This window comes from Tachypleus tridentatus, chromosome 8 (assembly GCF_004210375.1).
Source record: "Tachypleus tridentatus isolate NWPU-2018 chromosome 8, ASM421037v1, whole genome shotgun sequence".
NCBI lineage: Eukaryota > Metazoa > Arthropoda > Merostomata > Xiphosura > Limulidae > Tachypleus > Tachypleus tridentatus.
In genome coordinates, this window is record NC_134832.1 from 43014080 (window position 1) to 43031797 (window position 17718).

The window sequence follows — 17718 nt, forward strand, 5'->3', positions numbered from 1 at the left end:
TGAGGAGGATAGGATTAGAGATACAGTTGTGCAAAACTACTTTAACATTACAATCATAATGTTATTAACTTTCATATTTATAGAATTATTAAAAGTTATTTTGCTTGAATTTTGAGTATTAAAGTTCCAACAATATATTTTGAGTTCAGTATTTGGTAGATAATATGTAGGGATAAAGTTAAATGTTTTATTTATGTCAATTTAGAGGTACTAAAAAGTAAAATATGCCTTCCAAACTCTTTATTTTACTTTCACTAAATTGATGGTCAGAATAATTAAAGTGGAAGTAAAACACCCACCTTTAACAATTTTAAAATGTACAGATAACATGGAGAATGCTAAGATATAAAAATAAAATACTACAGAAATATATTTTTTCTATGTTAAGAGAGAGATTATGAAAATGACTTATTTTAAGATATTTTGAAGAACATTAATGCTTACATTAATTACACACAAAAAATACTAAAGGAAACTCCAGTTTTACATTGAAAAATTCAAAGGAAATTCTTAACTTAGGTAAATTGGAAGACTTGCAATAGGAAAGTTAGAGATTGTATTAAAAAGAAATTAGGAAATCAAAAAAGCATGCATGAAACAGTTGGTTGATAGTATTAAAATAATAGCAAAGGTGTTGTTGTTTTTTAAAGCATGTTAAAGGTAAGCAAAATATTAACATTTTGAATGTGTGTAAAGGTAGCTGATGGCAAGGTTTTAGTTAGACTCTAAATAGTCTGAACTTTCAGAGGTTCTAATTTCTGTTCCTACTAGGGGAGATGTTAGAAATATTCGAACTCTTGAATATTCTTTAACATCATATAATGTTTCGAAACAACATGGAATCTATTGGCCCATCAGTTGTTTCATTGTGTAAACTAAATAAAAAAAAAATTGAAGCCTGCTCTTATTCACATACTTATCAAGCTTTTTTTTTAAAACTCACTTAAATTTACTGCCTCTTGGCAATCCATTCTAAAGCTCAGCTGACCTGTCAAAAAAATGAAACTGTTTTAGCTGAAGATGACTCTTACCATGCAGAAAAAATTATATTTGTATGCCCAAGTTCCACTATTGTCCTTGTTAAATATGAAAAAAAAAGATAATGCATCAGTACTGTCAATTCTCTCTTAATCTTAAACACCTTAATCATCTCCCCCTAGCTCTTCTTTTTTTCAAGAGAAAAGAGTTTGAGAGGTTTCAGTCTCTCCTTGTATGACAACTCCATCTCAGGCACCATTCTAGTAACTTCATGGAATCCTTTCCTACAGTTCAATACCTCTCCTAAGATAAGGAGCACAAAACTGAACAATGTTTCATATGTGGCCTAACCACATATAACAGCTTTAGACTTTTATTCAATATTTCTATAGATACAACCTAAAATCCTATTTGCCTCACTACTAGGAACAGCACACTACTTAGATTGCTTTAGAAACTGATTGACTATTACACCAAGATCCCTTTCTTTCTTGACACTGTTAAGGTTATTCCTATCCAAATTATAAATATAATTCAAATTATGATAACCCACATTTATTATAATTGAAACTCATCTGCCATTTATTTGGCCAACTTACTAAATTATCTCAATTTTTTTGTAAATCAGCATCATCTTCAGAGTTAGCAAGACTGAACACCTTAATATTATCTACAAATTTAAGAAATTTATTGACTATTCCTTCATCTGTCACATTGATGTAAATCAAAAAGAGCAAAGGTCCTAAGATTGAGTCCTGAGGTATTCCACTGGTGGCATTAATCCAGTTGGACTGAACTTTGTTTGTAACAACCCTCTGCTTTCTTCTATCCCATCACTCTTCTATCCAATTTAACTTCCCTCTCCACCTATAGAGATAATTTTTTTACAAACCTTTTATGTGGCATCTTATCAAATGTTTTCGGAAAATCCATATTTACCAAATCTATAACTTCACCCTCACCAACATAATCAGTAATCTTTTCAGTTAATGTTAAAGGATTTGGAAGATTTTCTCTCAGTGAAACCATTTTGACTTTCCAATAAAATTCTAATCTTTTTTGAATGTTTAATTATCTTTTAACAGACTTTCCAAAACTTCTACAAACTGAGGTAAGACTAATGGGTCCATAATTTCTGGGACAGTTTTCATTGCTTCCCTTGAAGGAGGTGTTACATTAACTAACTTTCAATCCTCTGGTACCTGCCTAATATTTAAGGACTGACATATCCAATTCTAAACCATTGGGGAAATTCTGTCTGGTCCAGAATTGATCTGAAATTAGAACTGACGTGACTCGTAGTTTTTTTTTTTTTTAGTGACAAGCAGAAAGACTGAAAGATTAAAAATAAATCACCAAAACCAGTTTTTTTTGTCTCAGGGCTTTAAAAAAGCCTAATATCAGATATGTTATTTTTACCATTCATGTTTGGTTGGAAAGTACAACAAAAACTTTATTATTTGGAATCTGCTGAATAATGCTGGTTATGAAAGTATTTCCCTTATAATACATCTTGCAGGAAAATTTTGACAACTTGTTAATGTTCTAAACTACACTACTTCTACATAACACTATGCAACACAAATTTTGTTCCTGGATAGTATGTGTTATTTCTTAACTGCTTCTGTTGTAAAAGTACAGAAAATGGCCAAATGGCCATTATTCCTTTCAAACTTTGCTTTTGTGACCTGGATAATGAAATTTAGAAACTAACCTATTTTCTGTTGAAAAACAGGCAAATTCCATTTTCATAAGGTCTGAATAAAACAACATGAATCAAGATTTACATGTATTTATACTAAAGTTATACAAAAATGCTTGGAAGTGAGTAGTTTTTCAAGATTTGCAACTATAATGTAAATTATTTTCGTGTTTTAGCCCCCAAACGTAGTCTCCCATCATGTTTTGTTACACGCTCCTTTGTAGCATCATTCAGAGTCCAATATATCTTGGTGGAAGCACTTGCCTTGCTCCTCTGGGTATGATCCCATATTCTCCTTGAATTTATCAAGTTGATATGGACTTTCAGTGACATCCTGCAGCTCATTTTGCAATAGTTCTTCACCAGAGTGTCAACCAGTTCCACATAATTTTTGGCCTTGTGATTGCCCAAGAAGCCTTAAACCACTGCAGTAAAGCTGCCTCAAGCTTTTTTTTCCTTCCTACTGATCTTCTTGGGAAAATCTATGCATTCCAGAATCTTATTTGTTTGTGGTCCAATGAAGACAGACAGCTCAGGGAAGAAGTCTCAAAGGTACCTGAAGGCTACAGACTCCTTATGAAGAGCTTTGATAAATTGTTTCATAAGACCCAATTTTATGTGCAATTGTGGGAACAACACCTTCTGGAGGCCCACTAGTGGCTCACGCTTGACATTGTGCCTCCCCACAGAGAACTTGGTCCATTGTGGCTCGTGCTTCCTGTTGTAGTGTGCTGTGTTGTCCCTGCTGTCCCAAAGGCAAAGATAATAAGGAAACTTGATAAAGCCAAATATATAAAAGGTTCATGCAAAATATTTTGATATTTTTACTATACTATTGGAAATTAAAAAAAAAAGATATTTAAATTTTAAAAGGTCTAAAATTTCTATAATATAAAATCTTATTGAAAGAAGCAAAAATTGTCCATCTTACCTTCTAGAGTTTTTTTTTTTTTGCAGTGCTTACAGGTAAAATGAGGTGCTCATGGTTTGTCTTGATCCTCAACAGGCATGCCAAAATATGCCTTGTAGGCTTCACACATTTTAGCAGATGCTTTCACAGAGTACTTTTTCACTCTTGTCTTGATAAATTGGCCACATGCATAGCAGATTGTTTCTGGAGAATGCTTGCAGCTTCTTGATGCCACCTCTGATTAAAATCAGGTAGGTCTATGTGTTCACTTTTGCAGCTAGAACTAAACTGAAGTGGTGAGTGCTGAGCCCTTTGTATATATATTACTATGGAAAGTTCTAGTAAATTCTAAAAGGTTCTTGAAAATTCTTGTAAGTTCTACAACATTCTAGAAAGTCCTTGAAAATCCTTGTAAGTTCGAGAAAATTTTCTATCAGCTACTCAACATTGAATCTACCTGGAATGTTCTGGAAAATGGGTAAATTTGAAAATTTCATTACCCAGGTCACAAAAGCAAAGTTTGAAGAGAAAAATGAGTCTTTTCCATTTACTTTAGGCATAAGCAATTGGGAAATAACACTTTCTGCCCAGGAACAAGAAAAAGTAAAAATTTTGTTATATAGTGTAATTTATATGTATATAATTGTAAATTTTAAATAATAATAAATGCTATAAACATTTATGACTACAGTATTTTGAAAGTGAATCACAGTAGCATAAGTTGCGAGTTGAAGTTTTCCAGTAGCAGAAAAGAACATAGTCACAGCAGTGCCATTAAGCTATAATGAACATTTATATTGGGAGATAATGAAATTTCCAAGAAAATACCGTGCCTTTTACAAAATTACTTTCCTCAAATAGCACTGACCTCTATTATCTCAAATTTTCTATGTAACCCCACTAGTCTTGTGCTTTCCATTTCTTCATATTCTCATGTAAATGGTCACGTAGTAGTTCATCACCAGTTGTACACCACCACTCACATCTGCACTCATTAATCATTTCTTAATTAGCATTGCACTGTATAAATGTGCTGTTTTTAGCATGCAAGTTTGTTGACATCTTCTGTTCTACTACTGACTTAGTTGCCCTCTAGTTGAGATATTCCTCCTCTGGATGTACATTCCCAGTAGATCCAGTGTTGGATGGAGATGATCAGCTAAGTAAGTCTTCACATTTGTTGGCCATTATCCCTCCTGCTGTGGAATGGTTGACAAATGCCCATTGCCACCAGATTTTGGGCTGGAGATCCACCCAACATCTGTAACACCTGTATCTCATTTTCTTATATTACATTCTCTTTCAGACAAACTTTTAGGGAAAATGTCTCCCTAGAGTAGAAGAACTTGCTGGCTCTCCAAAATCAGTGAAAAATCTCTGCTCTGGTGACATATAGGTGGAAACATTGCATCTAAACACAGTAAACTCCTCTCACATTCAAAGGCAATTGGGATATACCTATTGAGGTTATTTCCCATGCTTCTTTGAATTTACCATAAGTTATTGTTGAGAGGGATTTGAAGAACACCCCAGAGTTTCTCCACCCAAGTAGTTTCTGCAGTGAGGGGTATATTCACTTGCAAAGATGGAATTATGATGCCGACCAGTGTCCTCATTTTAACATTTACATTACCATGTCCACCTGCCACCATCAAGGCAGGTTATCTTAATTGCAAGATGGCCATACATTCCAAGACCTCTCAGATATTTCCAGTGTCAGTGGTTTAGTCACTCAGACATCATGTTGTGGCTCCCTGACTTGTGTTTGTTGCAGTGACAAGGACCATAATGCCTGTGAATGTGAAACAGACCCTCATTGCATTCTTTCATTCTTGCCCTATGTGGGTAGAAGAAAGAGGTGCATTATATATGTAAAGAATGGATGGTAGTGGTAGAGAAAGCACTATGTAGAGGAGCGAACATTTCGACCTTTGTGAACCTAACAATGACCTAAGAAGGTCTAAATGTTCTCTCCTCCACAAGGTGCTTTCTCTATCCATACCAGCCATTTTTACATATCTAATTTTCTCTACAAGTGGGTTTTCTCCTCATCAAAGAAAAAGAGGTGCAGCGTTTCTAGACGACTCAAAACATTACTTACCCTGAGTAAGTACCCTAACATTAATTCCAGCAAACCCCAAGTTCCACTTCCTTTGGTTCCAGTTACAGGCATTTCCTCAGGTACATCTTCTTCTCCTGCCACAAGATGCCAAATGATCATTCATTCATGTCCTCAATCACTGGAATCCTCTTCCAACAACAAAGACCTGCCCAATTGATCTAGGGCAGGATCTGTGGAGGTCAACAGACCTCCCTTGAATAAAGGAAAAAAGATGTGGTCAAAAATAGAAGGGCTCTCCACCAAATTTGCCTACACAAATAAAAATGACCACTTTGATAAAGTGGAACTGTCAAAGTGTATGTTTTAACCTGGATGACATCAAAGCACTGATTGCTTCATACCATCCTGTATGTCTTTCCTTACAGGAAACATTTCTGAAACCTGCTGATACAGTCACCTTTCAGCAGTTTTCTTTGTACAAAAATGACAGGTTGTGTAATGGACAAGTGCATGGAGAGGTAACACTGTTGGTTAATCAGCATGTGCCCATCCTCTCTTTGCCACTCAACACACCCTTGAATGCTGTAGTTATCTGTTTCCTTGGGTCGTACCATCAATGTTTGTCCTCTCTACCTGTCTCCTGAAGAGACCTATGATCAATCAGACCTTGATGCTCTCATTGAACAGTGTCATCTCCCTTTTTAGTCCTGAAAGATTTTATTGGACATAATCCCCTCTGGGGAGGTACTGATTTGATGGGAGGGGTTGCCTAGTAGAGCATATAATCTCAGATCACAGCCTTTCTCTTTTCAATATTGGTTATTCTACTTATTTTGATGCACCTAATCAGTCCTTTACTGCTATTGATCTCTCAATTTGCTACCCTTCACTATTCTCCCACTTTTCATGAAGGGTGGGCAATAACCTATGAGTTAGTGATCATTTTTCTGTAATTTTGAGAGAGACTGGCTGTGATTGATGCCACCCGACCTACTTCCTTCAGTAGCTGGATCAAGCTAACTGGCCCTCTTTCACTGCTCTCACAGAATTTGATCTTGCCATCATCTTTAAACGATCGATAGACGACTGTGTGGCAGCAGTAACTGACTGTATTATACAGGCAGCTGCTTAGTGTATTCCTAATATCTCAACATGTTTTCCATGATATCCTCTTCTCTGGTTGAATCCTGCCTGCCACATGACATAGAAGGCTCAAAAATGGGTCTGGGATACTTTTTGTAGGTATCCAACACTCTTGCATTGCATCACTTTTCAGCAGGTCTGTGCACATGCTTGGCAGGTAAGGCATCAAAGCCAGGAGGAATCTTGGATTAAGTTCACAACCAGCATATCTTCTACCAGTTCCAAAGTCATGTGGAACAAGATTCAAAAGGTCTGTGGGCAATATAATTCTGTCACCCTCTAGATCTTGCTCTCTGATTGCCAGGAAGTAGCTGATACCTGGAGCATCATTGATACCCTAGGTGGAAGCTTTTGCTAAGTAACTAGCACTTCTGCTTCATCCTCCACCTTCTTAGCCATCAAGACTTGGGCAGAGAGATCACCTCTTTCCTTTTGAGCTAATTGTCTCTATGACTATAATTGCCCCTTTACACTGGTGGATCTCAGACTGGCCCTTTGTTGGTCTAGCAGTACATCAGTTTGACTTGATGATGTACACTATGAAATGCTGTGCCATCTATCTCCCACTTTTTTTGCTATTCTTCTGATTGTTTTAACTGGACTTGGCTGAAAAATGTTTTTCCTGATGTCTGGCACCAGGCTGTTGTCCTACCTTTCTCTAAGCCTGGGAAAGATCCCAAGATTCCTTCAAACTACTGTCCAATTGCTTTGATGAACTGTCCTTTTAAGACCTTAGAGAGGCTGGTTAATGCTTCTCATGTTTGGTTCCCTGAATCAAACAACCTCCTCTCACCCACCCAGTGTGGTTTCCAATGACAGCGCCCCACCATGGACCACCTGATTTGACTTGAAACATCAATCAGAGAAGTCTTTCTCAAAATGGCAACATCTTGTATCAATATTCTTTGACCCTGAGAAGGCTTATGATATTAGATGGTGGCATGGCATTTTGTGAGATTTCCATATATATGTGGGTTACGTGGCCATTTGCCCATTTTTATTAAAATTTTTTTACTGGACAGGAGATATCAAGTTTATGTGGGTTCGATACTTTCCCGTTCTTTTCTACAGGAACTTGGAATCCCTCAGGGCTGTGTTTTGAGTGTCACACTTTTCAGTATAAAGATTAATGCCATCATTGAACAACTCCCTCTTACTGTTGCAAATGAGCTCTATGTTGATGACTTTCACATCTCATGTCAGTTGTTGAACATGAGGTATATTGAGCAGCAGCTACAGACTGCCCTCAATCATTTACTGAAGTGGACCACAGCAAACGGGTTTAACTTTTCTCTCTCTCTAAAACCGTTTGCATGCACTTTTGCTCAGCAGGGTATTCACCCTGATTTTGAACTCCATATCAGTGAGGTTGTACTACCTGTGGCCCCTGAGACAAAGTTTTTGGGTCTTATCTTTGATCATAAGCTGACCTATATATCACACATCAAGCAGCTAGGAGTCAAGTGTACGAGAGCACTGAACTTCCTCCATGTGCTCTCTTCCATCACTTGGGGAGCAGATATATGTTCTGTGCTAAAGATATATTGTGTTCTTCGATCAAAACTAGACTATGGATCACTGGTCTATTGTTCTGCCAGGACCTCAGCCTTGAGGATGCTGGACCCCATTCAACGTCAGGGACTTTGTCCCTTCACTGGGGCTTTTTGCATTTCTTCAATCCATAGCTTGCAAACACAGTCTCATGAACCTCCTCTACACCTCAGTCATTTGCAACTGTCTTTACTTTATGCTTCAAAGCTTCGATCCTTACCACAGTATCCCGTTTGGGGTTGTGTTTTCCTTCCTCAGTGGCCATGCTTTTTCAGAACAGATGATCTGCCATTGTTCCTTTTGGCCTTCGTTTCCAGGTGCAGTTGGATGAATTGGGTCTGTCCTTGGATAGCATTGCTGTATCCACTGGTTAGCCTATCCCACTATGGCTTATTACAATCCCCAAATGTAACCTTTCTTTAAGTCATCTTGAAAAAGCAGATGCATCCGATTGGAAGTATCATTTGTTATTTGCTGAACATCTTTCAAACCATCCTTCCATTCCTATTTATATGGATGGTTTGAAGTCAGGTGACTTTGTGCATTCTACCATGGTTTGTTGTGGTTCGGTGGTTGTGCACAGAATCCTCTCTACAGTTTCTGTGTTCAGTGCTGAACTGTATGTTTTTTAATGTGATTCTTTTTTAAGAAACAGTCCATTTAGTTTGATTTAAAATTAGAAAATGGCTGTAACATCAAAATACTCTAAACCAGGACTAGAAAGACCAACTTCAGGTGACTAACACCGCTGTTTGAATTACCTGTTAGAAATCCTATCAATTTATTATTAAAAATAAGCTAAAAGTCTTTTTAAGGTTTTATTACTTTTTGAAAATGGCAATAATGTCAAATAACTTAGAACCAGGACTGGAAAGACTAACTTCAGATGACTGGTGGTGGGTTTTGTACTTACCTGTTAGTCTTCCTCATGAGGTATGATAATTACAATCATGCTACAGAAAGTCCTTTACAACTTGCGTTACTGTAGTTTTTCTCTTAATGATGTAGATTAGATGTAAACATTGGTTTATGCTATTTGTTTTACTTTATTTTCCTTTTATGAATTTTACTAAATTTCCTTTAATTTTAACTTTTTACCAGATGTTTGGTGCAGATAATGTGGCTGCTTTGTGCCTTAAAACACCAAATCAACCAACCAACCAATCCAACAGTTCTATGGTAGTGGCTCATCTCAATCATCAAGAGGGCACCCAATCTAGGGATCTTTGTTTCTGAATTTTAGATCTTTTCTACTAGGCCCAGTCATACCATATTATTCTTTTCATGTATCATATGCTGGATGCTTTCAGTCTGTTAGTGGATCAAATTTCACATCTGGATCAAGTCTATCACATGGAGTGGTCATTAGATCCAACTGTTTTCAGAAACCTTTGCCTCCTTTGGGGTTCCCCCATTTGTATGTGTTTGCCATAGGACTCAGTACCAAGTTAACCCTTTTTTGACCCTTCGGCTTGTATTCACAGGCTCTTGTTGTTAGTGCCTTCAACCAGGATTGGTTTTACAAATAACTTTGTGTACCCACCTATCCATTTGCTTCATCAGGTGGTTTCTTTGGAGCATTTCATTCCATATCAGGTCCTTCTTACATTCCATTGGCCAGCACAACCCTGGTTTCTGAGGGTCCGAGGTCTTCTACTCTCACCGCTGGCTCTCTCTCTCTCTCTCTGTTTCCCTCCCTTCTACATTTCTTCCCAATCTCCACATCTTGGATCTTCACACATGACTTTATCTGGTCGTTAGCAAGGACTTTTCTGTTAGGAATCATATGAAGTCACATGCATTATGTGAGCATACTATGCTACTGTTGGTTAATAGATAAATATGATGATTTGCATGAGAGACATGCTGGAATGTACTAATTCCAACAAGGGAAGTGCATGAAGCTTGTGACATGCATCAAGAAAATGTTTGCATATAGAGGGCAGCATTGAGAATAAATAATCTTGTGATAAGTAAATTATTGGAAGTAAATTTTCAGTGTATGAAAATTGTAATGCCACATATTATTTTAAAAACCCTATTTGTTTGTTTTTCTTCAAAAATTGACTTCTGAAAGTAATTATTATAAAAAGTGTCTTGAGTTTCATCTTATATCTTTAGGATTGATACACAAAGACAGACAATTGTTATGAATGGAGTCTAGTAAAACTATACATACAATGGAGGAAAGAACTGCTATACATTGTACCAGACATTTTTCTTATGTATCTATATATCTAAATTATATTTTATTCGATGGAATAAAATTAGTAAATTTATAAATAAGTTAAAAGTTTTCCCATATTTTGTTACATTATTGTTAAATCTGTAAGTGTTTTATTCTGTTGTTATTTCCTTTCAAACTCTATCATAAGGATCTGGTGTATTGAAATCAAGTCTTCTAAAAAAAAAGTGATTGCCTGCATGAATCAAATTAAATCCTTATTTCTAGTGGAGAATCTCAGAGGTCACTTCTTGGGTTTCTTCTTTTAATCATATTGGTAATGGTAAAGTACATGGAGGACATTAAATTCTTTGGTATTTCCAGCTGAAAATACTGTAGGGTGACTTGGATCATTTGGTTATGGGAAAGGAGTTTGACATGGGAATCAGTTATGAGTAGGTTAAATATTTACTTTTCTTTCAGACAAAGATGTGCATGAACAGTCTTGAAAGGCAAATGGCCATTAGTAGTTAACATATTTTATTTTTTTCAAATACCTTATGGCCACATACACTTGACCTTTTTGTATATTTTTAGGGAAATTTCATTCACTTTATAAATAGGAATCTAAACAGATGAATTCTTATGTTGTATCTGGTTGTTCTTCTGATCAAGAAGTTACATTATCAACTGAGCTGCGCAAGGTGCCCATTTGGTTCCGGAATCGCCTGTGTCAGATCTTAGATAGTTCTGACAGTTGGGAAGAGTTAGCAGCTGTCATTTGTCATCCTGATGACTCCAGCAGGTTTTTATTTACACATGGTAATATTAGGTATGCTTTTATCTTTTATCATACTCTAACTGTAATAAAAGTAAAAATAAATGCTTTGCTTCCAAACTGCCACATGTATATGTTGTTTGAGGCCCAAAATAAATTGATCTAAAAGGTGTAATAAATAACAATATCCATTAAATTAAAGTTAGAAAAACAAAAAGAAATCAAAGAAAAAAACTTGCAGCCAGCCCACACACTCTGCTACGATTGTTTAAGGAGGCTGATAAACTAGAACGTTAAGAGCTTTTTCTTCCATGGCACTGTTGATGTTATTCCATTAATATTATATTTAAAATTCAAATTATGATAACTCTTATATAGTACTTTGAATCTGTTGTAATTAAAAGCCATCTATTATTTATTTGTTCAACTCCAAATAATTCCAGTCCTTCTGTAAATTAGCAGCATCCACCTCATGTCAGCAACACCCATTACCTTAATCCTATAGTATTTGGTGAATTAATGTTTTCGTGCCCTGACTTCTTTTACATGGTTATATTCAACATTTCTTTAGACAATGTATGCCAATAAGATAGCCATCAAAAAGTATTTAGTAATTCAAGGTTTTATATAAGTATTAATTACATAATTTCAAAGTGAAATATTTAAATAAATTTGTTGTGGTTATTGGATTTTTTTTTACCCTATTTGTAACTTAGCTAGAAAGCCAGTCTTAAATTTCTTGTTTTCTTGTATATTTTTTATTCATTGTTATATGTATTTTTTAACAAATGTAACTGAAATTTAATATTTAGGAACTTATCAGGCTAGATGACAAAGCTTAAAAAAATGTATTTTTTAAATTGAAGAGGCAAGTGCAAGCTAAGAGCATCATGTGATTGTAACTTGATCCATTGTTTATATGAAGTTACCCCTCTTTGATCATCACTGTTGTTAATTGACTGTCATATTATTAAATTGGCTTGAAAGGATATTGTAATGTAATAAAATTGAAAGAAACAGATGTGAGAAAATTAAAGTTGTGTTAGATAACTAATTGTAATTGCCTGTTACAATCTGCAGTAATTCCAGGCAGTAACAGGTACATTTTATTTCATATTTTTAAATTTTTGAAAAGAAAAAGAGAGAGAGATATGATGTATAAATGTTTACTTAAAATATTGTTACATTTGTGTAAGAGGTTCTTGAGTTTATGCAACTGAAATATGCAAGTGTAAGATCAAAAGAGGTATTTTTATTATCTTGAAAATCACCTTGGACTCGCATAGTAAAGACTTCAGAAAATCAAAGACAAGAATTTAGTAGAAATACTTAGTTAAAAACCTTTTACATACAACATATAAGTAATGTTTACTAAAGACTTGCCATATTTTGTGATGACAACTTATCATGTATAGATTTACAGGTGCAAGATCACTGGGAAGTTAATTAGTAACTAGTCACTGTGATCATCAGTGGTTTTTACTTGTTAAGCAGGACTGCTACAGTGTTTAGAAAATGTTTAGCAGTTAATTCCTCAGCTTGAAGCATTGTATACTGAAAGGTAGATTGTGTGGTTATCTAGAGTTTCTTTAAAGTTTGCATGAGTATTACATTTAATTGTAATAATATTTAATTGTTTATGTAATTTTATAGTTTGGGAGACTTGTGAGCAATCTAGATTTAGACTTGGCTTCAGTTATTGAAATTTTTATGTGAATTTTATAGACACTGCTGTCAGCAAGAAAGATTTGTATCTATAATTCTAATAATGTGGGTTTATATAATATTATGCTAGCGTGTTAAAAGCTCAGAAGAATAAACCTGGAGGAAGTCCAACTCAGGCTCTATTTACTCATTGGTCAACTACAGGAAGGAATCGACCAACTGTAAATACTCTTCTTAATCTTCTGAAAGAAACAAGGTTATATAGAGCTGCAGATTTTGTTGCTGTTCAGGCCTTGCAAGGTGTGTTGTTGTATTACAGTACATTAGTATTATGAAAATATTTTAAAATTTTGTAAGAAAAGTTGTATTTTTTCTAATATGGTAATTTTCATTTCTCACAAGATAAATTTTTCTCCTCCATTGCTGCCCTCTGTATGCAAATTTTTTCTTTATACATGCCACAAGCCTTGTGGTTCCTCATGTTGGAATTATGATTTCAACATGTCTCTCATAAATCATTATGCATCACTTCACCACCAACAGGAGTGTGATGTACATGACACATGGCTCTCTCTAATTTCTTACTGTTACTTCTCATTTGGCATAGTTGGTGCTTGGTTGTGTACCTTCTTGTTTGTTTAAAGTTTCACAGTCATCTATATTATACTTGAAAAAGGTTTTCATTTATTTCACTTCTAGTTTATATTAAAACTGTTTCTTATCTTCAGTTTAATCCCAGTTTACTGCAGTCACATTGTTATATATACTTTTGGTTATTGGTTGACTCTTCCTCTATCAATTCTGAAGCTCATGCCACCACTTTGGGGAATCACATCTATGACTAGCACCGTGTCTCAGGCATTAGATGTGGGTGACTTGGTATGAGATTTATCCACATTTATTCTTCAGGAGTTTGAACATTTCATGGGTTAACCTCTATTTCCAGGCCTCATTTCACTTCCTCCCAAACAAGCTGTGTTCAGGTGGACCAGGGCTTGGATTGCCTATTCCAACCTTTTAATTTTGCAGGGCTTTCCCATGCTCCACCTGAGGAGTGAGTTATGGTTTACTTGGATTTTGTTTCTCAGGTATCCAATATTTTATCCCTTTCCTCTATTTCCTGTAAACCATGTCCTTCCTAACTACATGACCAATCTTCCCATCCTTATTTCATCCCTCCTTCCCAGATATTTGGATAATTGTTGACCAATTTGCCTCATGATTATGGGACTGGATTAGCATGCTTCAACCCCTATGAGCTTCAGATCAATTTGCTCTTCCTTATATCGTCATGCAAATTGCCCTTTTTCTGGACCAGCAATTGCTGGATCTCATTTTAGCTGTTTGGGGTACAGCCTCTGAATCTCCTGTAAATCTGACCTGTGCCCAATTTTTCTAACTTCTTTTTACCCTTACAACCCTTTTTATGGTATCTCTCTACCATCTTTCTCTTCTCTGAGTCTCTCCACCAAAATCTTGAGGTTTTGTAGGGACATCCTTTCTTTTCTATGACTTGTGGTTGTGGTTCATAACTCTTATATTTCTTTGCACTTTTCAGGTAGAGGTTTTTGATACTTATTTCAGTATCAATTTTAGAATAGGTGGAGGACTTTCTTCTGGATGTTGGAAAACTGAAATTACTTTTGTTGACCATGAATGTAGTGGAAATTTAGGTTAACTGGTTCAACCTAGATTGCATTTACAGTACCAGCTGTTTTAGTATTTTTCTTCTTTGTTGTTGTTAAGTAGTAGTAATCCAACAGTTTTTAAACTGTTAAGTACCAAAAAGACTCAGAAACTATTTGAAGAATAATGGCTGGTAAACCAAGTAATGTTAATTAAAAACTTCCAAAATATAAATCTCAGTCTTTAATACAAGGCTAGTGTTTGGTTCATGTTTAAACTGCAGTTAAAAGCCAGCTTAAGATTGAACAAAACTTGATATTTTTACCAGCTGTTTTTGCACCAGTAAATTGTCTTCTGATGCATGGAGTAACTGTAACTACCGGTGGGAATAGTTTTATCATTAATATGTATTTTTACTAAAGTATTCTCTAATACTAACCTGCAGGATCTCCTGTTGAAAAAGACTATTTAAAAACCAGTGAACTTCTTAACAGAGTGAGTTCTTCAGAGGATACAAAATATGAACATGAAATAACAAATACTTCGTTTGAAGACAAACGGACAGTCTTAGTTCGAGAATGCCATGAACCAGGGAATTCTGAGTCGTGTACTGTGCAGAAAGAAAGCAGTGCTGATGAATTTCAATGTATGGAAAATAGTGTTGTTAGGTTTTCATACCAAGAACTTTCATCTTTGACTCAAAACTTCAACGATACTTCTGTGAGTAAAGGAGGCGCTAAGCTTGGTGAAGGAGGATTTGGTATTGTGTATCGAGGGATATTAAAGAGTGGACAGTCAGTGGCAATTAAACTATTCAAAGGAGCTGTTGATGATCAGTTTTTGGCTGAACTTAAGGTTCTTGTAGTGTAAGTATGTCTTATTTTTAATTGTGACTTATTTGACTTTTTGATTGAATTGATTTCATCTGTTAAACTTCAAATGTTACTTTGATCTTTTAATAAAAACAATGAATATCACAATAAATTTGAATGCGAGTTAATTCTGTTTGTTGCTTTTGGAAGATTTTAATACTGATTTATGAAATAATTGATTAGACTTGTATTAGTTATTGTGAAAAAAAAAATGCATACTGAAAGCTTACAGTTTTCATGTTCATACATCATTGTCCTGCTTGAAGAGTGAACATTATGATGTAATAATCCAACATGCATTTTCCATTCATTTGGAAAAAACTGAGACTTTGGTCACAAATCATTTGGATTTTTAGAAGATACATAATGAATTTATGACTGTTTCATTCTTATTTGTATAAACTCATTTTCAAACACAGAACAGGACACTTAACCACCAGTAACTGGTGCTGAGTATGTATCCATGCAGAGTAGAGTATATGACAGATATTAGTTGCTTTATAGTTTATATGTATCAAAGTGTTTGCAAAATTACTAGACATGCATGGATGAAAGTTACATTCAGCTTGTCTCACTCAAAGCTTACTTCCAAGAAGAAAACATCATCACTAGACATCTAGTTAGGTGTACTGCACTTTTTGCTCAGTAATGCCTAGTAATGTCTCATGTAATTCACTCATTTGTTTTATGTATACAGTTGTGTACCAGTCAGTAAGTTTGTATTGAACAAACTACACAAGTGATCTTGAAAAAATCATTGTTTGTTCAAGTTTTAGTAGCTTATGAAATACAATTATAAAATATGAAGTCACATGATTGCAGTGAATAACAATTCTAATGAAAATATGATAAACAAGTACATCCAACATCCAGTTAAAACATGCCCCAAAGTAACACAGTAAAATGTTGAATAAGTAAAAGTAAAAAAGGATTTATAACACATTTTAACTGTAATTATATGTTAAGCCGTATAAATTCTTATTTTTTGATATCAGAAGATATTTTCATGTTGTACATTAATCCATATGTACTTTAAATAATAGTATAATGTATACACAGTTGAAAAGTTGAGATTTACATTTCAGATATTAATAGGGTAAATTTTCTCTCTCTTTAAGCACATTCTTCAAGGTTAATGAATCTTGTGGTTGTTACAAATTTTGAAAGTTCTACTTTATTTCAAAAGTTTTTTGTTTTTACAGATGGAAGACTATCTTATTTAATTTACATGCATTTGTTGTTACATAATGTTCACATTTTCCAGGAATATTAACTGACAGTACATGTATTATTGGCTATTACCATTTAGGTTTGGTAATCCTTTCATGTATATAGGTCCCTTTCGGTAAAAAAAATTACCTGTCTGCAATTTCTCTAAGCTGTTTTATTCCATTTATGTTGTAGAATGCATTCTAATCTGCATTGTAGATTAGTTCAGTGAGTGGTTATGTTTTTCATTTCTGTCATAAATACAAGTTATTTCTGTTTTTGAAATGGGGCAGGAAAAAAAAACTATTTATGAATCTTCAAAAGTTCATTGGTATAGATTTATTAAAATTTCATAATCTAGGGTAGTGATTGGCAACCTGTGACCCACAGCAATGATTCAGCTGACCTGCCAAAAGTTGGTTCCATCATTGCAACCCATGAGGACACAATGGCTTAGTTCAAATTTCTCAGCTATATGAGAAGAACATAGGTATTAAAGGAAAGAGCTATGATTACAGAAAATATTAAGATCAGTTTTATGGGAAAAGATTCAAGCTGGCCGAACCAGGAATTTTGTTTGTTGTATGTAAATAAACATATACATTTAAATACTTCTACCACTATTAAGAATTATTTGATCACTATACGGTGTGATGAATGTTTGTAAAATGACTGGTAAAACATATCAGAAACACATTATGTTCACTCAGAATAAGTTTTGCTTACATGCTGTCCAAACTTTGAATTAGTTTATCTCTGAAACAAAGTTTGATGTAGTTTGACCCCCTAAGGTCCATTTGGACCCAATGCACATTTTCGTACAATTTGGTGTGTTTTTCTGTTACATATTTAAGAAATCTGTTTCTTCATTCAGTATTTTATTAGTTTTAATTGTGAGATGTCAATTAGAGAAGAAGTGGCCCTATATTATTGAAATACATGTCAATGGCAATTTTTTGTATAAATATGAGAAAATGAATACAAGTAATTTTCATATTTTGTGATAATAAATTACATATTATATACTTATAGTATTTAGTCTTTCTTATAGTTTATCT

At 34.7% G+C, this 17718-nt stretch overlaps 1 protein-coding gene across 3 annotated transcripts in view; it reads left to right on the plus strand.

The window, feature by feature from the left end:
- The window catches only part of LOC143222288 (interleukin-1 receptor-associated kinase 4-like), a 31683-nt gene that overhangs the window by 1006 nt on the left and 12959 nt on the right, over nucleotides 1-17718 (plus strand). For 2 of the 3 annotated variants that reach the window (XM_076448609.1, XM_076448607.1), the window contains exons 2-4: nucleotides 11108-11342; nucleotides 13084-13253; nucleotides 15025-15445. In XM_076448609.1, the coding sequence (XP_076304724.1) occupies nucleotides 11146-11342; nucleotides 13084-13253; nucleotides 15025-15445 (788 nt within the window). In that variant the 5' untranslated portion in view covers nucleotides 11108-11145. The remainder of the gene's footprint in view (nucleotides 1-11107; nucleotides 11343-13083; nucleotides 13254-15024; nucleotides 15446-17718) is intronic. The other variant, XM_076448608.1, reaches the window with a different exon arrangement.